Source organism: Oppia nitens, unplaced genomic scaffold (assembly GCF_028296485.1).
Source record: "Oppia nitens isolate AA-2021 unplaced genomic scaffold, nextdenovo-longstitch-racon4-pilon3 scaffold6_pilon_pilon_pilon, whole genome shotgun sequence".
Classification (NCBI taxonomy): domain Eukaryota; kingdom Metazoa; phylum Arthropoda; class Arachnida; order Sarcoptiformes; family Oppiidae; genus Oppia; species Oppia nitens.
This window is the reverse complement of record NW_026533250.1, coordinates 5,768,963-5,792,040: the sequence shown is the minus strand read 5'-3', so window position 1 is coordinate 5,792,040 and position 23,078 is coordinate 5,768,963. Positions and strand designations below refer to the sequence as shown.

General features: G+C 23.1%; 1 protein-coding gene across 2 annotated transcripts in view; it reads left to right on the top strand.

The window, feature by feature from the left end:
* LOC128962086 (serine-rich adhesin for platelets-like) overlaps window positions 1-23,078 on the top strand; it is an 84,620-nt gene that overhangs the window by 3,906 nt on the left and 57,636 nt on the right. Inside the window, exon 2 of one of the 2 annotated variants that reach the window (XM_054308419.1) lies at window positions 5,008-5,376. In XM_054308419.1, coding sequence (XP_054164394.1) covers window positions 5,008-5,376 — 369 coding nt within the window. Of the gene's footprint in view, window positions 1-5,007; window positions 5,377-14,161; window positions 14,262-23,078 lie in introns of those variants that run through there. The other variant, XM_054308420.1, reaches the window with a different exon arrangement.

Genomic DNA, 23,078 nt, shown 5'->3' with positions numbered 1-23,078 from the left:
TGTATGCTGCTGTTCCCAAGTATATGCCATATACAGTGTATATACATTATAACCACTATTACTACAACTACTACCAGCACTGGCTTTCTGTTAGAGAAAAATCTAATACATGACTCTCAGTGGGTTATAATGGTATTGATTGAACAGATAGATAGATCTTTGTGTGTGTGTATGTGTTGTTGGAAAATGAGAAACACTACTAAAGCAATGGATATGGAGGATAGGATATATATACAGTATATATATATATACTGTATATACCCAAAGTAATGTTGGAGGCAAACTGGGCATACAAAGTGATGTGCGAGAAATACCAGTGCTGGTTATATATATATATATACTGTGTATACTATACAACACACACATACGATAATACATGTATTCATATATGAAAAGTTTTATTATTATAAAAGTTGGAAAGTTATAAAGCGAATGAATGGCTTTAAGCAGTATTTTCTGGATATATTATATTCCTGTCTATTGACTATATTATATATATGTATATATACACTGTATGTATGACCAGCACTAGTATGTGTATGAGTATGGCTTCTCCAACTATAATATTAAATATTATATACAGTATAAACCGTAGTAGTGCTGCAAAAATAATATTATTAACATCGACAACAAAATATTTTGTTGGATGCCATATACAGAGAAAAATTTTATTATACATATAAGGCTATACTATGTGTGTGTGTGAGTGAATCCATAGGAAATAAGTAGTAGTTTTTCAACAACAAAGTGTATAATATTTTAGTTTTTTAGTTGATTTCATTTTCATATACAGGCGATTGATATTTTTTGATTTTTGTCTCATTTTATTTAATAAATAGTATTATTATTATTATTATGTTATTCATTTTAGTATTTAGCATTTACAACATAATATATATAACTTTTAATACAAAATATATTTATGTAATACTAACAGAGCACTGGTAGGAGAAACACACATCATATTAGACATATATATATAAGGCAATCAATAAATTTCATGGAAGCAAATGTGTTGTGTTTTATATATTATATATATACTGTATATATATATATATATATATCTGTAATGTCTGTCCTCTTATTTTTCTCTATACACTATGTGTTGTGTTGTGTTTCCTCCCTTTCCATCGAGAAACTGGTGATCCAAACACAACGCAGTCGTGTTAATGGTTGTGCCATTCAAATGTAGTTTTACTTGTAATAAATATAAAATGAAAAAATATCTAAAAAATTTTCACTCTGTATACAAGCATAACAACTAAACTGCCAGTGATTTTAATATATATAACAACAACAAAAAAATTTGAATTGAATTGAACTTTTGTGATTGATATGATTGATTTTTTTAAGCATATATCTATATATACTGTATAACTAAAATTAGAAAATAGTAAAAAACAATTGATTTTTTCGGGTGTTATGTATTGGGAAAAATTATTATTATTTTTAAGGGTATTATGTGAAGATTTATATATAGTAGTGGTATATACCCGGAAACCCCCCACACACACACACATGCACACCATAGCCCATGATATTATTATTATTATTAAAATTATTATTTATGTATCATTAAATTTTTTTAATAGTGATTATTTTGTTTTTGTTTCGATTATACATTTTATATGTATGTATAAATAAGGTTATATATCATATATTAAAATACAGTATACTACTATCATATATATATATATATATATATATATATATATATAATATATTAAATTTAATGTTATATTTTGTAATAGTGGTTATTTTTAGTTGATTATTTATTTTTAAATTTAAGCAATTTTTTTGTTATTGTTTTGTTACAACAATTTACATACGGATATCAAATAATTAGATTTGGATTTTCTATTATATATATAATTTATAATAAGAAAAATAAAATATAATGTTTTTTGTTGTTGTTGTTGAAACATTAAGTCACTTATACTATATATATATATATGATATTTTTTGTTGTTGTTTGTTTCAAATAACATTACTGATGGTAAAATATATATATATAGATAGCTATTACCCAGAATCGGTATATATTAAATTTAATATTAATTTTAAATTTCAAATAAGATATATAATACAGTATATATATTCATTATATATTATATTTATCGTATGATTGTTTATACATGTATGTCTCTGTGGAAAATATATATATATGTATTGTTTTATAAACTATTTCTACGTTAGAGATATACTGTAAAAAACAATCATTGAATTAAAAATTTATTTATTTAAATGTAAAAACCTTTTTTTCATTTCTCTTTATGTTTTTTATGTTGTATTTCTCTCATAGTTTAGACATTAGTTATATATATATATATATATATATTTGTATATTATTATGATTAGCATTAGTTAAGTATTTTTTGTTGTAACCAAATTTGCAAATATAATATTTTTTGTTTGTTTGTTTGCAATATTACTTTATATGTACAGTACATTCACTATATTTTACAAATATAATCATACATATTATTATTATTAAAATATTATTAAAAAATAATAAATAATTAACATTTTTTTCTTATTTTCTCAAATACTTTATATATATTATTCATTGTGTTTGTGAAAAATGTTGCAAATATTTTTCAAATACATTACAGCCATTACAGTATTTATTAACCCAAAACCTCCCCACACAACACATGCACTCACTGTCTCTATACTACCAGTGCTATTGGTATATAAGCGCTGGCATACAGCAGCCTAGGAGTATGCATGCAATCGATGATAATATGAAATGGCAGTCCTATACAGTGTTGGCAGAAAAACAAAATGTTTTATATAATACACTGTATATAATGCAATGTAAAATACATGACCAACAAAAAAATCATGTTTTATATGATAAATATAGATTTTTATATTATTTTTTTTTATTTTAAATTATTTGATTATTATAATTTAGAAATAACGATACAATAATAATAATAATGCATTTTCTAGAAATTATATTTTACTAAATATTATTAAATAATTTTTTTAAAAACATAATATTCATTGGTTTTTAAATTAGTATAATACATGCATTTACTGTATTATACAAAAAGTGAAATTTTGAAACCTTGGTATTTTTCCAACCCTGGTCCTATATATATATATATATATATATATATATATATATGATATACAAGTGCTTGTATGGTGTGTTGGCTTTTCATGGCATACACACAACTTAGCTATACATTTATATACAGTACATAATGGCATTAAAATAAAATGAGACATTTTATGTCTAACTATCTCTCTGTGTGTGTGTTTATGTATGAACTAAAATAATAATAAATGTCATCAAAAAAATAAAAATAAATAAATTGTAAATGTCCATGTCCAAAGGTTATAGGGCTATATCATGTAATGTCCAAAATATAATATTTGTATATAATTTTGTTGGTTGTATATAGTGTAGGGTATAGTAGTATACTGTTGTGTATGATATGATGGAGAGCTCAGTTAGCAACACACACATACATATTATAGTCAGCCTTTTTTCTCTCTCTCTCTCACTCACTATCTCATGCAATCTGACTGTGCAATGGCTGAGAACATGGACTTAACCAACCGGTGCTGACTTGACTATTACTACTACAACTATATACTACTACTAGTAGTAGTAGTACTGATAGATAGATAGATAGATCATCGATGAGATGGGGATTTTTAATATGATTTTTCTATCTCTATGTTATGTTGTATTGTAAACGTCGACAAAATTAGTTACATATAAATAAAATTTTGATGATCAATAAATATATTATTATATACATTATATGATATGATATATCATATATAATATGATAAGTTAGCAGTCATTTTGAGAGAGAGAGAGAGAGAGAGAKAGATAGATAGATGTGAGAAAATTACGTCTATATATTATATATATAAACTACCAGTGCTCTGTGTTTGTTAGTAATTGGGCAATACATTGTTATATATGTTTATATGGCTTATGTGTGTATATATTATATTTTTAGTACGGCTATGACTTGGCATACAGTGGTGGTGACAAATAGATGAAAAAAAAATAATTTATTATTATTTATTATTATTAAGAAATATGTGTGTTATTTAAAACATTATATTTGGATTCAGTATCTGAAATATATATATATATAAATATTTATTATAATAAATTTATTTATAATTATTTTTTTTGTCATAATTGAGGCAATAAAAATCAAAAAATTTAGGTGACTTAAAAATAGCACTTTATTTTATTTTTATTTTTTTACTAGAAAATCAAAAATGTTAGGTGTATTCATGTCGTGAGATAGACAGTCTATATATATATATATATATAATATACATATATTTAAGTGTATATATAATATAAATATAATAAATATATGGCACTTATTTACACACACACACACACACACACAGATATACTTGAGATAAAAATGTATTTTTTAAAAAAATAAAAATAATTTTTTTCAATGAAAAAATCATGTAAAACATACACTTAAAATATATATCGGTTATAATTGAGAAAATAAATTATAAGTTATTGCTTTTCTGTGAAAATTTTTTTAGTATTTTTATTTATGTGTAGTTTTCTATTATATATAATATATATATCGTTTGATAACTTTGGCATTGAAAAATTGTTATAAATGCATATAATTTATATATATATTATACTAACTAACATATATATATGATATTTATACAATTAACAATATATTAAAATAATAATAATAATTATTATTAATATAAGTATTATTATCAAATATATAAATCATTTTTTTCTCATATTATTATTTTTAAATATTCACATTATACATACATATATATATATACAGTATAATTGCTTAAAAAATAAATAATATTAAAAGTGATTGCAATTATATAAACATACAGTAATAATAATAATTGCAGTAAAAAAATAAAAATTTTATATAACATTAGATTTTAATCACTTTTTGTTTTATTTAAATATAATTTTTATATAATTGTTTTATTTATTTATTTTTTCTTCGGTAACCTATTATTATTTAGATATGGAAAGGTTCAAAATGTCAAGATATTGGCCGCCGGCGAGGCCAGTAACGGGCCATCGTCTAGTGGCCAATTGATTGGCGCGGGCGGCGGCGGTGGCGATGTTGCACAGGGAGGCGTGTGCGCCACCGTTGCCTTTATTGACCTGAAATCGGCTGCCAAAGCGCACAATACCGAAAACAAATTGGACGACCGACTACTGAAAATATCGTACTACGAGCCGCCGGCCTCGTCTACGGCCGCCCTGTCGGCCATTTTCATACACGAGCGCGAGGACGCACACATCAGGCACCAGAGGCACAGTAGTAGCCAAAGTAGTGCCGCCATTACCAACAACAACAACAATACTACCCCCACTAACCCGAACAGGTATGTGTTGTTTTATTAAGTTTATAAATAGTTTATATAATTATATATTTATAATTTAAATTATATATAATATATATATATATATTTTGCTGCTAATAAATTGCTAATAAATAAAAAAAATTTTGTTGAAAAAATTGATTCATTTTTTTTTTTGCTCAATCACACAAATGTTATATATATTTAAAATAAAATATCAAAAATTTTTTTAGAGAAATGGTTTACACGATTTTTGTTGTTGTTGTTGGTATTATTGATAACAATTGCATTAAATTAATTATTTTTGTTGTTATATTATTAGAAAAAAATGAATCATTTTATTATATAGATATATATTTTAGTTTTTGTTAACAATAGGTATTTAATATGTTTTTTTTTTTTTAAAAAAAGGGAGTGGTATTTGTATTGTTGTATATACGCTAACATTTTTGTTGTTTGTTTGATATATAAATTATTATTTCTATATATTTTTTTAAATATATATATATTCTAATTAATAATGGCAATTGATGAGGGCATCTATAATATTAATATATATATATATATATATAATATTATACAAAAGTTATTTCTAGTTTTTTTTTGTTAGTTGATATATAATATGAAAATAATGGGAAAATCAATTTTTTGTACTTCACTTGTTATTATAAGGGGTTTTTATATATTTTGTTTGTTAGGATTGAATGAGAAATCTATTGAATTCACGAATATATATATATATATATATATATATATATATATATATATATTGTTTTGTTTTGTTTGTTATTGAAATTTTTTTTCTTGGAGTTATTTATTTTAGTTTTTATATTATTCTTATTATTTCTTATATTATTATTAGCTATCAATCTCTTATGTGTTTGAGAGAGAGAGAGAGAGAGAGAGAGTTTTGATAGACGTTTCGCTATTTCATATATATATTATTGGACATCCATTTCTTTATTGTATTGTATTTGATATAATGAAATGTGTGCTGTTTTTTATGAATGATAATAACTATACAAAAAAAAATAGAGAGTGTATTAAACTTTTTTTGAAGTGAGAGAGAGAGAGAGAGAGAGGTCTATACAAAGTGGTTCATCATTTCATTTGCATCTCACATAAGACTTGTCTTAAACAGCATTTTATTTCAAACACATTGAATTGAATGGCAGGTTATTTTTTATGTAACTTTTGATATACCAGTGCCATCATCATCATTGATGTTGTTGATGATGATGATGATGGTGTCTAACATATAAGTACAGTATAAGCCTATTAAGCAATCAGAATAAGTAGTAAAGAAAATGAAAGAAAAAAATATAAAATGAAATGAAAAGAGAGAGTCGTTTTTCAATAGACAACTCCACTATTAGGTATCGAAACTTTTTTTCAAAAAAAAAAAACTATTGGATGTGAATTGACTGACACTTGAATTGGTTGGCAATGTCTTTGAAAAATACCAGTTATTCTTGTCTTTTATCGGCGAAAACAAGAAGTTTGAAGAAGAAGTTGAAGTCAACTAATATATACTTTATTTTTGTCTGTATGTGTCTGTTATCTCTCGTGTGCTGCACATACAGTACTACATCCAAGCACTGGTCGCTCATTACATGTTTGGTCCCTACCCCCTATTAAATGCCAGTTCCTACCCCCCCCCCCAACATCACCAACTTAGTCTTTAACTCTATAAATACATCCATTTATATATTTATATATATATTGTACACTTTGTATAGCCATTGAGTGCACTGTTACTAACGATACACACACACACACACAACCACTCGTTATCTGCCATTTCTTGATGTATTTAAGCACTGGTACTACTACTGGTGCTGCTGATGATGATGATGGCCTATGCGCTCATATACTGTACTTATATACATACATACTGTATGAGTGTGACTGAGTGAGTGGTAATACTCATTCACTCAGTCATCTTAAGACTAGTATTTTTTTAAGATATTATTTATTAAATAGTCTTTTTTTTCTCTCTCTATCAATACTTACATATAATAAAGTATAGCCTTTTTCTTGGCTGTCGCTGCCGCTAATGGATGTGCTGTTGCTGTGTGTGTGTGTCATAATGTATGTGTGATGGCATCAGATATTAATGTCATACAGTATCTACAAAATTGGTAACATTTTTTTTTTATATAATAATACTGGCACTGGTATGTGTCTCAAAACGGGTGATAGTGAGTGGAGTGAGAGATAGACTTATTTGTTGTAAATAACTTGCCTATCATTTCATAGATTTTATGAAAACTTTATTATTATTATTATTTAAGAGCTCTACAAACTAAATGCTATCTCTTTTACAGTTGAAATAAAATTGTTGATTGAATTTGTCTTTAAAAAACTAAATTTTAAAGTTTTATTTTATATCTCTCTTTATTTTATTTTTTTTACTGAGAAAAATACAAATACATTTAAAGTATAAAGTTTTATAATACAACTTTTATATATTTATATAAATAAAAAACTTGAAAAAATCCTTTATTTTTTAATGGGTTTTATAAGAGAATTTTAACAACGAAACAGAGAGAGAGAGAGAGAGAGAGAGAGAGAGATTTAACAACGAAACAGAGAGAGAGAGAGAGAGAGAGAAAACAGTAATCTTTTTTGATATTTTTATGTTTAAAATAAAAATAAATTTAAACAAAAAAATATTAATTTTAAAGAGTAATATTTGATGTTTATTTTTTTGTAAAAATCAGTAAGTTTATCAAATGACAATTTTTAATAAATAATTTTTTCTAAAATTAGGTCTAAATTTGTCTTCCAAAATAGCACAATTTTAATTTTTAATAATGTTTGGTATTTTCGTCAATAATAAAAAATTATTTTATTATTTTCTTAAAAGCAGGCAACATAATATAATATTTAATCATTTTAAAAAATTTATTAGAATAATATAATTTTAATAAATAACAAAAACATTTTAAAATTTATTTTCGAGAGAGAGATTGTATTTTACTTTTTACTTATCATTTTATTTTATTTCTTTTAATTTTATTGATTGTTTCGTAATGTTATATTAGGGGAGAGAGAGAGAGCATTAGATATGAGATGGTGTGTGATATATACCATTATAATACCACTCTTGTGTAGTATTTATCATATATATTATAATATCAATAGAGAGAGAGAGAGAGAGAGAGAGAGAGAGAGAGAGAGAGAGGTAATAGTGTATAATACTGTATATAAAACGAAATTATATTTTATGTGTCAGCATATATACTGTATATATATAATAATAAAATATAGTAAAAAACATTTTATTTTTATAATAGTAGTAGATATATAAAAAAAAATATATTAAATAGTCGACCTTCAGTTTATATATATAAATATACAGTATATTGTTTAATTTATTTTTATGATATACTTAGTTTAGTGTTTATAAAGCAATTTTATTATCAAATATATATATATATATACTGTATATATGGTATAAATAGTATATTATAGATATGTGAAAATGCAGTATCATATCCACAATACTATGTATGATATGTTGTGTGATGTTATCGTTGAATAACACGAGATTTTTTTTAATACTGTATATACAGTATATATATATATAATGCCTTTACAAATGCCCAGGTATGCAATAATGGACTTTCATTTTTAAACTTTATTTTTTTTGTTTATTGTGCTGATATCTTACTATATTATTATATCCTATGTGTTTAATGATATATGTTTTCTCACCACTTGTTTTTTTTATATATAGATATACAGTATGTTTGCAATCATTAGTGATTATTATTATTATTCACTCAATGAAATGTATTGTTGTATTGTATATATAGATATATATTTATACACAATATATACTGTATATTATTTTTTTATGAACACATACTATGAACTATGAAATATGATTTTTGAAGATATATGCTATTTATGTATTAAATGTGTTGATTATGTAGTAATAAAAACTGTTGGATTAAAATTTATTTCACTCATTATAAGATATAATAATATTTTTTAGATGCCTTTCATCACACATACATACACACACTTAACATTATTATTGCTTAATACTATACTAAATGTTAGTAATAGTGTTTTTTTATATATCCTATTTATTATGTATATTACTGGTAAATGAAATAAAAGTTATTGAGAGATAAGTCTCCTAAATATTTTCAACAACAAAAATAACATAACACTCAACAAACTAACAATAGCAATTGTCTTATATATATATATATATATATATATTTAATGGGTATTATACATACTTTATACATATAGTACTTTCAACTATAAAAAAATACTTATTTTCTATAAACTTTCACTTTATTGTGAAAAAAATATAATAGTTTTTATGATGTACTTATAATAATTAAGTATATATGTATATACCATATATTGTAAATATTGTATATAAATATGGCTTTATTATATATATATATTGTGATGTTATATAATAAAATTTAATATATACTGTATAAATAAATTTTGAAAACCTTTACCATTATATATAAAATCAGTCACTATATTGAAAATGGATGGATAATTAAATTTTATTATTGGGAAATACAACTGCTTTTATATATATATTTATATTCATTTCCCAAATTTGATTGTATTGTCTAATAATTTTGTTGTATTATTATTATTATAATCAAATTATGTATGAATTGATGGGCAAAAAAAGTGCACACAACATATATGGATTGTATTATTATTATTATTATTATACAGTATATTATGTTTTATTGGCAAACATGACATACAATAGTAGTAGTAGTTGTAGTAGTAATCATGAGATTTATTATTTTCGTTGCATTAGATTTCATATTTAAGAAAAATTTGTTTAATTTTTTTGTTTGTTTGTTTGTTAGCAACTATTTGAAGTGAATGACAATTATTATTATATATAAATTATATCGATATTATTAAACATGAATACATACTGTTGTTAGCCTTACATATAGTTGTTATATAGTTGTTGCCAATTATGATAATCTAAACGACATATCACTACAGCAAACAACATATATATATACAGTATATACATAACATTTAAGTATTTTTTATGGCATATGCAATAAATTTGTTCATTATATTGCTTGAAAGTATACATATATTTATTATATTATATATATTTATATCTAACATTTATATATATCTAACATTTATATATATATATATATATAACATTATGTGTGTATATCTATAGCACTTAAACATGTCGTAAAAATCTCTTATATCTCTCTCTCTCTCTCGCTGTTTGTCTTAATAGTCTTAAATGAATAAACAAAATATTTAGTGTATGTGTTATATAAATAGTTAAAAAAAGACACTCTCATAGGACAACCATTTTATATACAGTATATATATATATATATTAGTACTATATGTGTTTACTCGTCAAAAAAATTATGGTATGGGAATGGTATGAATAAGATCCCTGTGTGTGTATGTGCTCTATCTCTTAGCTCTGGTATCTCTAAAAAAAATAAAAAATAAATTATCTAACTTTATTAGATTTTCTGGTTGTATGTGTGTATGTATGCATGTATTTTTTGTGACCTATGATTGAAAGTACTTGACTTATCAAGTATTTGAAATTGTAAGCACCGTTTGATTATTAAATTTATTATTACATTACAATATATTTAAAGAGAGAGAGATAGAGATGGTTGGTTGGGTATTGACTTAAAAAAAATAAATACCCGGTTTGCTATCTGCAAAAAAATACCGGTATAATAAATATATGGTTATCAATATATTTATAAAAAAATAAGTGTCCGATAAGTGCATAATATTTTTATTATATACACACACAAAAAATATATATAAGAAATTAAATGATAATGATATCGACAAACAATTTTTGTATTTTTTATTATTTTATTTTATTTGCATTGAATTGCAATGATTTTTCGTTAGTTTGTTGAGTTTGCATGAAATAAATTTTTTGTGTTATTTTCGTTGACTTTGAGATTGAGATAAACAGTTTATTATAAGTTATACTGTAAATTATATTATAAATTATATATATATATATATATATATGTTTTATTATACTGTAGTTTATACTGTATCTATATGTACAGTATAATAGACTTTCAGATATTATTTTGATAATAAAAACATTTTTAGTATTCACTCATTTAATATATACAGTATATTATACTGTTTTAGTGTGTGTGGTAGACATTAAATAATATAATAATAATATGTGTGTGACTTTCACACTATTTAACAAAATGTGATTTTAGCTTATTTTTTCTGAGTATAGATATACATGAATAGTATATTATACAGTACAGTGTTTTTTTAAAAAAAATATTTTTTTGGATAAATTTATTTCACTAGTATTTTGTTTGACTTTAGCGCACAAATAATAATATGTTTTTTGTATTGCATTAACATTTTCTCTCTCTTTCTCTTTTATATATTAGTATTATTAATATTATGTGATTTCACTTATAGTGAATGTGACCTTCAATTATGGTCTCTCCCTATCTCTCTCTCTCTCTCTCTCTCTCTCTCTCTCTCATTATAAGTACTAATAGTTAAGGATTTTTTTAAAAGCAAAATATGCAATTTTTTTTGAAAACTAAATGTTAAGTATATATAAGTTATAAGTTAACAATTTATTTTCAAAAAGAAATGTTAAGTGGTTTATATATATAAAAGCAACGAGTCTTATGATTATACCATAAGTATAGATATAGTGTGTGTGTGTGTGTGTGTGTGTGTGTGTATGATGTTTATGCCACTCACACATACACTCACCCACTGGTGCTGAGCCCTAATCCTTGGACTTAAAACTGAATTATTAAAAGCAATTTTCAAATGAAAGAAAAAAATAAAATTATTATTTTTTTCATTTAGCTATATATATGTATTTATTTTGTTGTTTTGCTACGCGATCTTAATATAGCATTTGGTAACCATTTCTAGGAACAGGTATCCATAACCACACCATAACTGGTGATTATTTCCCATTCCCAATACCAGTACAGATATACTGTATATATATATATATCTAGTATTAAGTGAGTCAAACAATCCTCGGCTAACTAATGGTTGTATTTTTTCAAAAAAAAAGAAGTTTTTTTTTTGTTAAAAATTAGTTTCTCGTGAAAAACGTTTATATAAAATATATATAATATCTCTTTCAATGCTATTTAGTCAATGGCTTGCAATCGATTAGCAGTTTTTAAAAATAAAATTATATATTTTCATGTATTTTGATTTTTATTATATTACACGATATTAAGGGAGTATTATTTTTGAAGTAGTATTAGTGTGTATTATCATTATTATAGAGAAAAATGTTATATATATATATTTTCTCAATAGTATATTATTATTAATATTATAGATATTTTACACTCGATTTAGCTAATGGTGATTATATACAGTATTTATTATAGTTAAAACTAAACTAGTATTTAATATATATATATATATATAGCTTTATATATATTTATAAAAAGTGCAATTTTCTCTGGCATTACTTTATTTGGCATTTATTTCATTGACTTTTTTTTGTTAGTTATTAATGATTTTGTTTTATTTGATAATTATTTCAAATACAGTATTAAATAAATGAAATGTGTATTTTGTTTGAGAGAGAGAGAGAGAGAGAGAGAGAGAGAGAGAGAGAGAGAGTAATGTGTGATATAAACCATGGATTTTATAGTTAGTTATAGTAATAATAATATATAATAAATGTTTTATATATAAATCACATGATATTTTGCTGTATTTGATTTAAGTGTTTTTTCAAACAAATAAAAAATAGCAGATAATACTGACTATAATATATATATATTATATATAAAATATATTTATTTTGTTATTATCTGACAACTTACCAATAATTTTTTTTTAGTTTTAATTATCAATATATTTATTTATATATATATATTTGATGTTAAATAAAAAAAAATTATAGCATTTAATTCACAAATGCAATTAGTTTTGTTGGTTTTTTTTATATATTAATTTGTTAATAAATATTAGTTTTATTATTATTTTATATTTAATATTAATAAAAAAAATGGTTATGCATTTTATAAAATGTCGAAATGGAAATTTTATTTTTGTGAGAAAAAAAATTGTTTGACAAAAATGCTATTTTTATTATTTATATTTTCTGATTAAAATAACTGAAATAAATGGTTGTTTTTTAAAAAAAAAAAATTAATTTAGAGACCAAAAAATAAAATAAAGAGAGTTTGTGTTTCGCTATTGATATCATAACTATATTTCATTGGTTTAGAGAAACATTTTTTTATTTTGATGAAAAACTTTTAATGTGAATTGAAAAAAAATATATATAATTTTTTTTATTGAGTGTATATATCATGAAATTTATAGTATATTATGAAATATATATATATAATATTTATAGTATACTTGTATAAATTTATATCATAAATTTATGTTTTTTTACTTTTAATGGTTTTACTATGTATAGACATTTTTTCAACTAAAGTTATATATATATATATATATATATATATATATATATATATATATATATATACTAAATATTTAAAGGATATACAAAAAAATATATATATATAGATATGACCCTATGTTGGTATAGATATTGATTTTTTGATTGGTTATATATTTAAGAAAATTACTATAATATATATAAAAGCATAGATTGCTATTTAAATTTCAATTTGATTTAAATAAATATTCAAAAAAAAAAATAAATAAATAAATTTTATTTGCCAATTGTAATCTCAAATTTGCAGACACATACATAGCATACACATACACACAACACATATCTTTAAATGTAAAAATCCTATTAATGTTATGCTAAATAAAATTACAGTAAAAAATATTTAAATATATATATTTTCCAAGTATTTTACTATTTTGTTGCTGATGTTTGCCAGTGTATTGTTGTTGAGGTAAACTTATTTTTTTATTATTATAAAATTTAATTTTATTTTGCATTGAATTTTAATATCGATTTTTCGTTTTGTAATATAATTTTTTATAAATAATGTAATGACAAATAAAATCCCCAATCGATTAGTGTGTAACTTGAAATGCTTGAAATATATTTTCCCCCAATTTATTGTATGTGTTGTTGTTGTTATGTAGTTATTATGTTGAATATATAAATTTTATTTTCTAAATTATAAATTTATTTTTAAATTATTCAATTATATACATAAGTACTGTATATTTAATATTTACAACAGTATATACTAAGTGATTATATATTTTATTTATGTACTGTTTTGTACCTATTGAAGGATATCCAGTTTTCAGTGTTAAAAATTATTATTATTATTATTATAATAAATTAAAATTTATATATTAAAAAATAATTATTTAATTTATTTATTTAATTTTAGCATTATTATTATTAGCATATGCGATAATAATTTTTACATTAGATGTTTTTTTAATATACTGTATATGACTGTATATTTTTAATGGCTATTTTTGAATTGAAATTATAATGATTATTATTATTAGTAGTAGTAGTAGCTAAATTATTATTGCTATTTATAATTGGCTAAAGTTGCTTATTATTTAAATTATATACATATATTTAAATTTATAAAAAAAACAGGCAACGATTTATATATAGAAATGATAATAATAATAATAATAATAAAAGCACTTAATTTAACTTAATTTTTTCTTAAATATATATATATAGCTAATGATAATTATTTGAAAATATTGATTTGAATGTAAAAAATAATGATTATTGCAAAAGTTGTTATATATTTAAATTTTTATTTTATATATCTATACAATCATGTGATATAGACAACGACTCATTAGTTTTTTGAAAAATGTCTTCAAGTATTGCAAATATATTATTTAGTTTTTTATTACAAAATTATATTATATACAGTATATATAGTATGACTAAACTTAATTATATATACAATTAGTAAAGGAAATATTTTCAATAAAAAAAATTATATTAATAATAAAATTATTAGCGAGTAATCATAATTAGTTTAATAATAATAAATAATATTATAAATGATTAGAAATTTTATTCATTTATGTTTAATTATAATAATAATGATAATAAAATTTTTAGTTAATAAAATATTATCTAGCTTATTTTATGGAAAATAAAATATTATTTCAAATAATATTGACTTTTTTGGGAATATATATATATATATAAATCCGATTGTTTTTTCCATAGGATTATCATTGAAATTTGTTTTTGAATGTCAATAATCCCCAATGAGTTAATAATATTTTTATGTATAAATGTTATTTATTTATTTTTAGGATTTTATTATATAAATTAGGATATTGTATATATATATATATATATATATATATATAAATTGTCAAGGGAGAGCTAATTTAGTTGATAAATTAAAAATAACATATAGATATAAATATAATTATTTGTTGTAAACCTCCCGATGCTGAGGAAGCCAACCCCAGTCCCTCATATGTTTGTATATATATATATATATAATATATAATACCATTCCCATGGATGGACATCCTGTGCTTGTTTTTTATAATATATTTTAATGTTTGTGAGGATTATATGTTTTTTTTAATGGCCGTCTTTCTCTCTCTCTCTCTCTCTCTCTCTCTCTCTCTCTCTCTCTCTCTCTTTATCTCATCTGACATTTACATATCATTTGGCATTTATTATTATACTGTATATCCTATCCTATGCTCTCTAAGACATGGAGAAGCGCAGCACTTGACACCAACAAAAAAATACATGTTGTCTATCTATCTATCTATCTATACATATATGAATGGCAATTGAATGATTAGTTTTAAGGGATTTTGACATCAGGTTTTTTTTTGGTGAGGATTTTTATTTAAATATTGTTGTATTTAAATATATTATTATTATTATTATCATATATACAGTGTTTTGTTCACTAGTTTTTGTTGTTGTTGTTATTGTTTTGGTTGGTTGTCTTTGTCATAGCTTATCTAACAAAATGTGAATATGATATCTATATCACTGGTTATATACAGTAGTAATGATTATGAAAATTGATTATTATTATTATATATATATATACAGTATATGAAGATATAATTTATACACAAATTTTGTTGTTATATATACTATACATTATTTCAATGTTTGAAAAAATATAATTATTTTTTGCAAGTTTTGTTGTTTGTTGTTATTTAAACTTATATAGTCTTTAAGTATATTATTGATAGACACACTGTGTGTTTCTCTGGTGATCTGATTTTGGTTTTTCACTAATAATATATATATATTTTTTTTATAAAAAAATCAATATTACATATACAGAGATTACTTGGTGTGTGATATGTATGGCAATGAATGTTAAACTAAATTAGTTTTTTTTTGCAGTAATATATATATATATATATATATATCGTTGTCTTAGATATATATATATTTTTATTGAACATTATATAAATATAATGACATTTATTTTTTGGTGCACTATCTCACTATTGTAATGCTAGAAAAAAAAGATAATGTACTCATTATATATATTATATGATCAAAATAGATATGGTATTGTATAATATTATGTATTAACTTATATATATATATATATATATATATATATATATATATATATATATTAATACTAGTGTTTCAATAATAATAATAATACAATAATAAAATATACAATTTCATATGAAATGCATATTTTTTTGGGCAAAAAAATATCGTAACACAAAAAACTATAGATTATTGTCTTGTAATGACTTTTTAATAAAATTATTTTTTATTATTTCATTATGTATTACAAAATGATATCAATGTTTATATTATATATAAATTATATTAGATATCTGTGTCATATGATGTTTGTTAAGAAATATACTTATAATTTATTATTAATCATAATTTTGTAATAATAAAAATATCAAATGAAATTGCTATGGAAATATAATATCACACATACACACACACACACACTATTATAATTATAATTATTATTATTACTAATATTGAAATAATAATCGCATAATATAATTAAAAATTGTATCAAATTATTATTTCTACAATAGCAAGCAATGTATAACTTAATTGAATTATTTTATTTTAAACTAAACTACTAATAATTAGTAATATTAATTAATAATATAAAAACCATATGTATGTACAGTATATATTTTGTTGTTGGTATTGATTAACAATTTTTTTGAATGATAATGATTTTACACATATTATTATTATTATTATTGATAGGTGTTTGCAATTTTGTGTCTGTGTATGTGTGTATCTATTGTTATTTTAGGTATTTAGACATGTCATCAGGCACTGGTAGTTTTCATTGTGTGTGTGTTTTAAAAGCACTTTATATTATATATATATATATAAAAAAAGGGGTTGGTTTTTTGCACTAGTGATGAAAAATTATGGGCAAATGCTTTTGTCTTTAATATACTGTACAATATATTATATGTACATATAGTTTGAATGCAAATATGAAATGATTAAATACCTGTCTTATATAACCAGTGTCTGTGTGTGTGTGATGTTATTATATGTTTCATATATTTAAATATTATATATATATATATATAATGAAAAAATAGTGATTACGTCTAAATACATGGATTTTTAGGGCTAAAAGTCTTATGCAATATATAGTCATTAATGTTTTATGTGTTTTGTGTTTTATCATATTATGTATGTATTATAATAATAATAATAATGTATTATATAAGCGACATAAAAACTCATTGTCTTTATATATAAAAATATATAGACATAAAAGGATTTTATCATTAATTTTTTTTGCCATTTTTTATGTTTTAAAAAAAGCTGAATACATGTAATGTATTAATTTATTTAATAATATTTAATGTTTAATTTTTACTATAGATATAATAATAATAATAATTTTTTTTGTTGACATTATAATAATGAAAATACTTGTCTGTTGTATAGTTAGTTAGTGTTAGACCTTTAGATATGAGTTGAACTATAAAACTATTCATATATTTATTTACATTAAAAAAAATAATAGTTATATAATGTATTGCCTTAATAGTTGAGTTGTATTGTGTGTGTGTGTGTGTAATACCTTAAAAAGATAGATGAAAGTGATGTGTGTGTGTGTGTACTATCTATTGTTGTCTAACCCCCCCTTTTCCCCACTCCTTATTGGGGGTACTATCTATCTATCTTCCATGGCATGCCATAGTGTACTCCCGGTGCCCAATATTATTATCTTATACAATAACAACACAATATGAGAGAGATTAAAATAAATGATGATTATTATTATTTGATGGTTGACTTAGTATATTAGAAGATAATATTATTTTTATGATAATAATAATAATGAAATAGTAAGTTATAGTACCAAGAGATAGATAGATTGAGCACCAGTGGGTTGCCCCCCACCTATCTGTTTGGCCAGTATGCAGTCTCTCTCTCTCTCTCCCCAATCCCTATCTACCTAATGTCTTATACAAACACAACCAGTATTGTACATACTATATATATATATATATATATATATAACTACATTTTGCACAATACCATACCATACCATACCTACCATTCATTGAACATAACATACATACATACAGACAGTGACTGTACATCCCATAAGCAATATAAAAGACTTTATTTTATTTTATGTGCAAAAACAACACTTGAATTGAATAACAAGTTTTTATTAGTTATGCCAATAGTTAGTTATATTTGTTTGAAAAGAATGAAAGAAAGAAAGAGAGAGATAAATGTAATAACAATTTACTATTATATGCGAAAAGTTTAATTCAAATGCAAAAGCGCACCAGTATTTCGATGTTCACAATAATGTTAATAATAATAATAATAATAATAATATTATTATTATACTGTAATAATAAATTGAATTGTGAATTGAATTGACTGTTTCTAAGAGTATATATATATATTAGGCATCACTCCCTGTTCTCTTAGTTTATTAATATAAATAAAACCCCCCTCAAAAATACCAGTATGCACTTGTATACTAAAATATACTTTTTCCCCCACCTATGGGTGCTATGGTGTGGCCGCCCATCTCACTCACTCGACTGTTATGAGAGTTTTTTTTTGTTTATTGGTGTTTTGTTTAGTTGATCATCATTTTTATCATATATTATAATATTCAGTGCACACACACACACACATATGTATGTATTGAGCATTCAATTCAATGGGGTGTTTCCCAATTGCATACCCAAATCCATCCATCCATCCAACAATTTTTTTGCAGTCCTCACCCCAAACCTCTCTCTCTCTCTCTCTCTCTAAATCTAATTTGAATACATTGTGTGTGTGTTTTTGGTTATACATCATTTATCCAATGATTTTGCACTGGTATCTAAATGTATCCAAACATTATTATAATAGTATTTTTTTTGATAGGCTGTACGTGTATGTATGTACTGTATATATATAAAAATATATTGGAGTCAAAAAAAGAGATTCATATAATAATAATCACCCAAAATATATGTATATATCATTGGGTGGAGTAATACCAGGTTTTGTTATTACTTTTTTCTATCTATCTCTCTCTCTCACCAAAATCCCATATACTCACCACACCATTACTACATGCCATACCCATATTACATACCCGTGCATATAATATCTAATATGTTTTTATTTTAATACAATATATTGGGTTAAACGCGTTATCTCTCTCTAACTCTGTGTGTAAATGTTTAAATGTTAGGTGTATTTGAATTGAATGCAATATTACAATAATAATAATAATGTATTTTTTAACATTAAATCATTATGATTACAATATACATACATATATATATCCATAGTAATCAATTGAATGATACATAACAAATATAATACTGTATAATAACACTGTGTTTTTGGCACTCAGTAATATTTTTTTGTTTAAATCAAAAAAAAAATAATAATAAAATAAAATTAAACCCAACAAAACTCATTTAGCACACACAACACACACACCATATTATACATACTCACCACATGAACACACGACATGAACCTGCTGAACCTCCCTGTGCTTGTATTAATAAGCCCTTTCCCAATAATATATAATATATGAATGTGTGTGTGTGTGGAATGTAATCACGATTTTTGTATGAAAAACCGATTTAACAAAAAAATAAATAAAATAAATGCCAATAATAATGCATTGCCATTATAAACAGCTCACGGAGTCTATGTTATGCCTGTTTTTCCTCTCTCTCTCTCTCTCTCTCTCCCATATCCTACCCTCCCTTAGTTAGTGTGTGTGCATGAATGCCATGTTTTTTCATGACTAACCCTTCTCTCATGTCTACCAGAGAGTCCTCATCATTCAAATAGTTTGTTTTCCCCACACTCTCTGTTAATATATTATATATATATATATATATATATATATATAATCCTATCCTTTCAAAAAAAATACATTCAACTCTACATTCCCTGTGTGTTTGTTGTTGTTGTATGTGTGTGTGTTTGCATCCCTTTCCCCTAGCATACACACACACACTAGCAGTTAGACGACTCGCCCTATTCACATATGAAAATCTAATCTAAACTACATGTGTGCCTCATATATAAAAAACAGATTGATTTGATATATATATATATATATATATATATATATATATATATATATATATATATATATATATATAAAAGCTATTTTTTCCCTTTCAGTACTATCAGTGCATACATTTAGATAGTTAGATAGAGAGAGAGAGCACAGGCATTTTTTGAGGCAGAGCCCACCCCATCCCTCTCATCCATCTATCCTAAAAATGTTCGCCACTGCCATAATAAATATAAAATTAAATGTGTTATATGTCTGACTTGAGTTTAACAAAAAAAGACTCAATAATAATATAATATGAGATAATGTTATGTTGTTGTTGGCAGTGGTGGTGGTGGTAGCTCTACTATGATGATGGTTATGATGGTATGGCAGTGATATGCAGCAGTCAGTGTAGTGTTGGTATTGTTGTTGTTGTTGTGCTGGTTGTACAGTATGTATGTGTGCATCCATTGATTAGATGATGTGCTGTGTGGTTGTGTGTGTGGCCCTCCCTTTCCCTTCAAATAATGGGAATATTCTGGTTGTATGTACTGTATGTGTGTGTAGGAAACATATCAAAAATAATGACAGAATATATATATATATATATATATATATAGTATATTCTCTCTTTTTTGTCTTTTTATTTTTATGTAGTTTTCAATCGATTTTTATTTTATTTTATTTTTTTTGTAGAGTTTTATTATTGCAAAACATTTTCTAAACATAGTGTGTGAGTGTGTGTGTGTGTGTGTTATATATAAGTATGTCATATGCAGTGTATATACTGTAGTAGTAGTAGTAATAGTAGACTATTGCACTATAGCTATAGTATTTTGGGCTTAAAAATTTTATTTAATGTTTTATGTTTTAGATTTTTATATTAGTTTTTTGTTTTTTTCTATGTTGTCATTATTACATTTGTTATATTGTAATGTATTTTTCATTTATGATTATTATTTTATTTTATTTTTTTGCTAACAATAAATTATTAATACAGTATATGTATTATTACTGTATTATAATATACAGAGTGTATTATTGTGTATTATAAATTAGTAGATTATTATTTAAATATCTAATGTGTTTTAAAATGTGTTATTAATGTTTTTAGGATTTTTTTGTTTTGTTTTTTATCTAATATGAATTATTAGTTTTTTGTTGTTGAAAAAAAATTATTTCAATAAAAGATAACATATTTTTAAAAAAAATATAAAATATTTAGCGAAAGGGATAGTTGTGTTATTAGGCACTGGTATACTGTACTATATATATGATATACATGTATATTCTCCTTGTTTTTTAACTAACACCAGAGGGTTACTATTAATTAATATTTACTAATAGATTATTATATATAAATATATAACTAGTAATACTGTATTGCCATTAATTATATGGAGAAAAAAATGTTATATATATCTTGTAATATTTTTTTGCACAATACAAAAATAAAAAATATTTGCATTTTATAAGATAAGTGTATATTTATATAAATATATATATATATATATATATATATATATATATATATATTATATAAATAAATGAAAATATATTATATATATATATATATATATAGTTAGTGTTTTGTATAGTGTTTTTTTAATAAATAATATTTTATTAATAATCCCTTTCCTTGTATTAAAAATTTAGTTTAAGAGTTTAGAAACGTTATATTAAAAAGATATCTTATCTAAAATACTATGGGATTGAAAATTGAAATTTTGTTATATATGTTATGTGTTTAAGGCAATGTGTGTTAGCAACTGTTAGATTGTAATTTCCAATTGAATCTACTGGTGCTCACAATTGTATTGAATGTTTCTATGTATTGATCTCCCTTTCCTCATATACTATATATAATATATCTTTTATATACAACTAAAAGGCCATGAGCAACGACATCGACAAAAAAAATAAATATATATTATATACAGTGTATGTGTGTGTGTATTAATAGTTAACTATTATTATAATGTACATTATATACACTACTACTGTATGTATGTGTATCAGTAAACCTGGAGCTGATTTATTAAATATTTCCCTACCATTTCAACCCAAACAAACTATATTTCATTTGAAAATAGTTATATATACTGTATATATATTTACACTAATAAATATTTTTTTCGCAATATATATATATATATTTATCTGTTTGTATGAGTGTGTGACTCAACTATACTTATATATAATATATATTATATACCGGTATATATA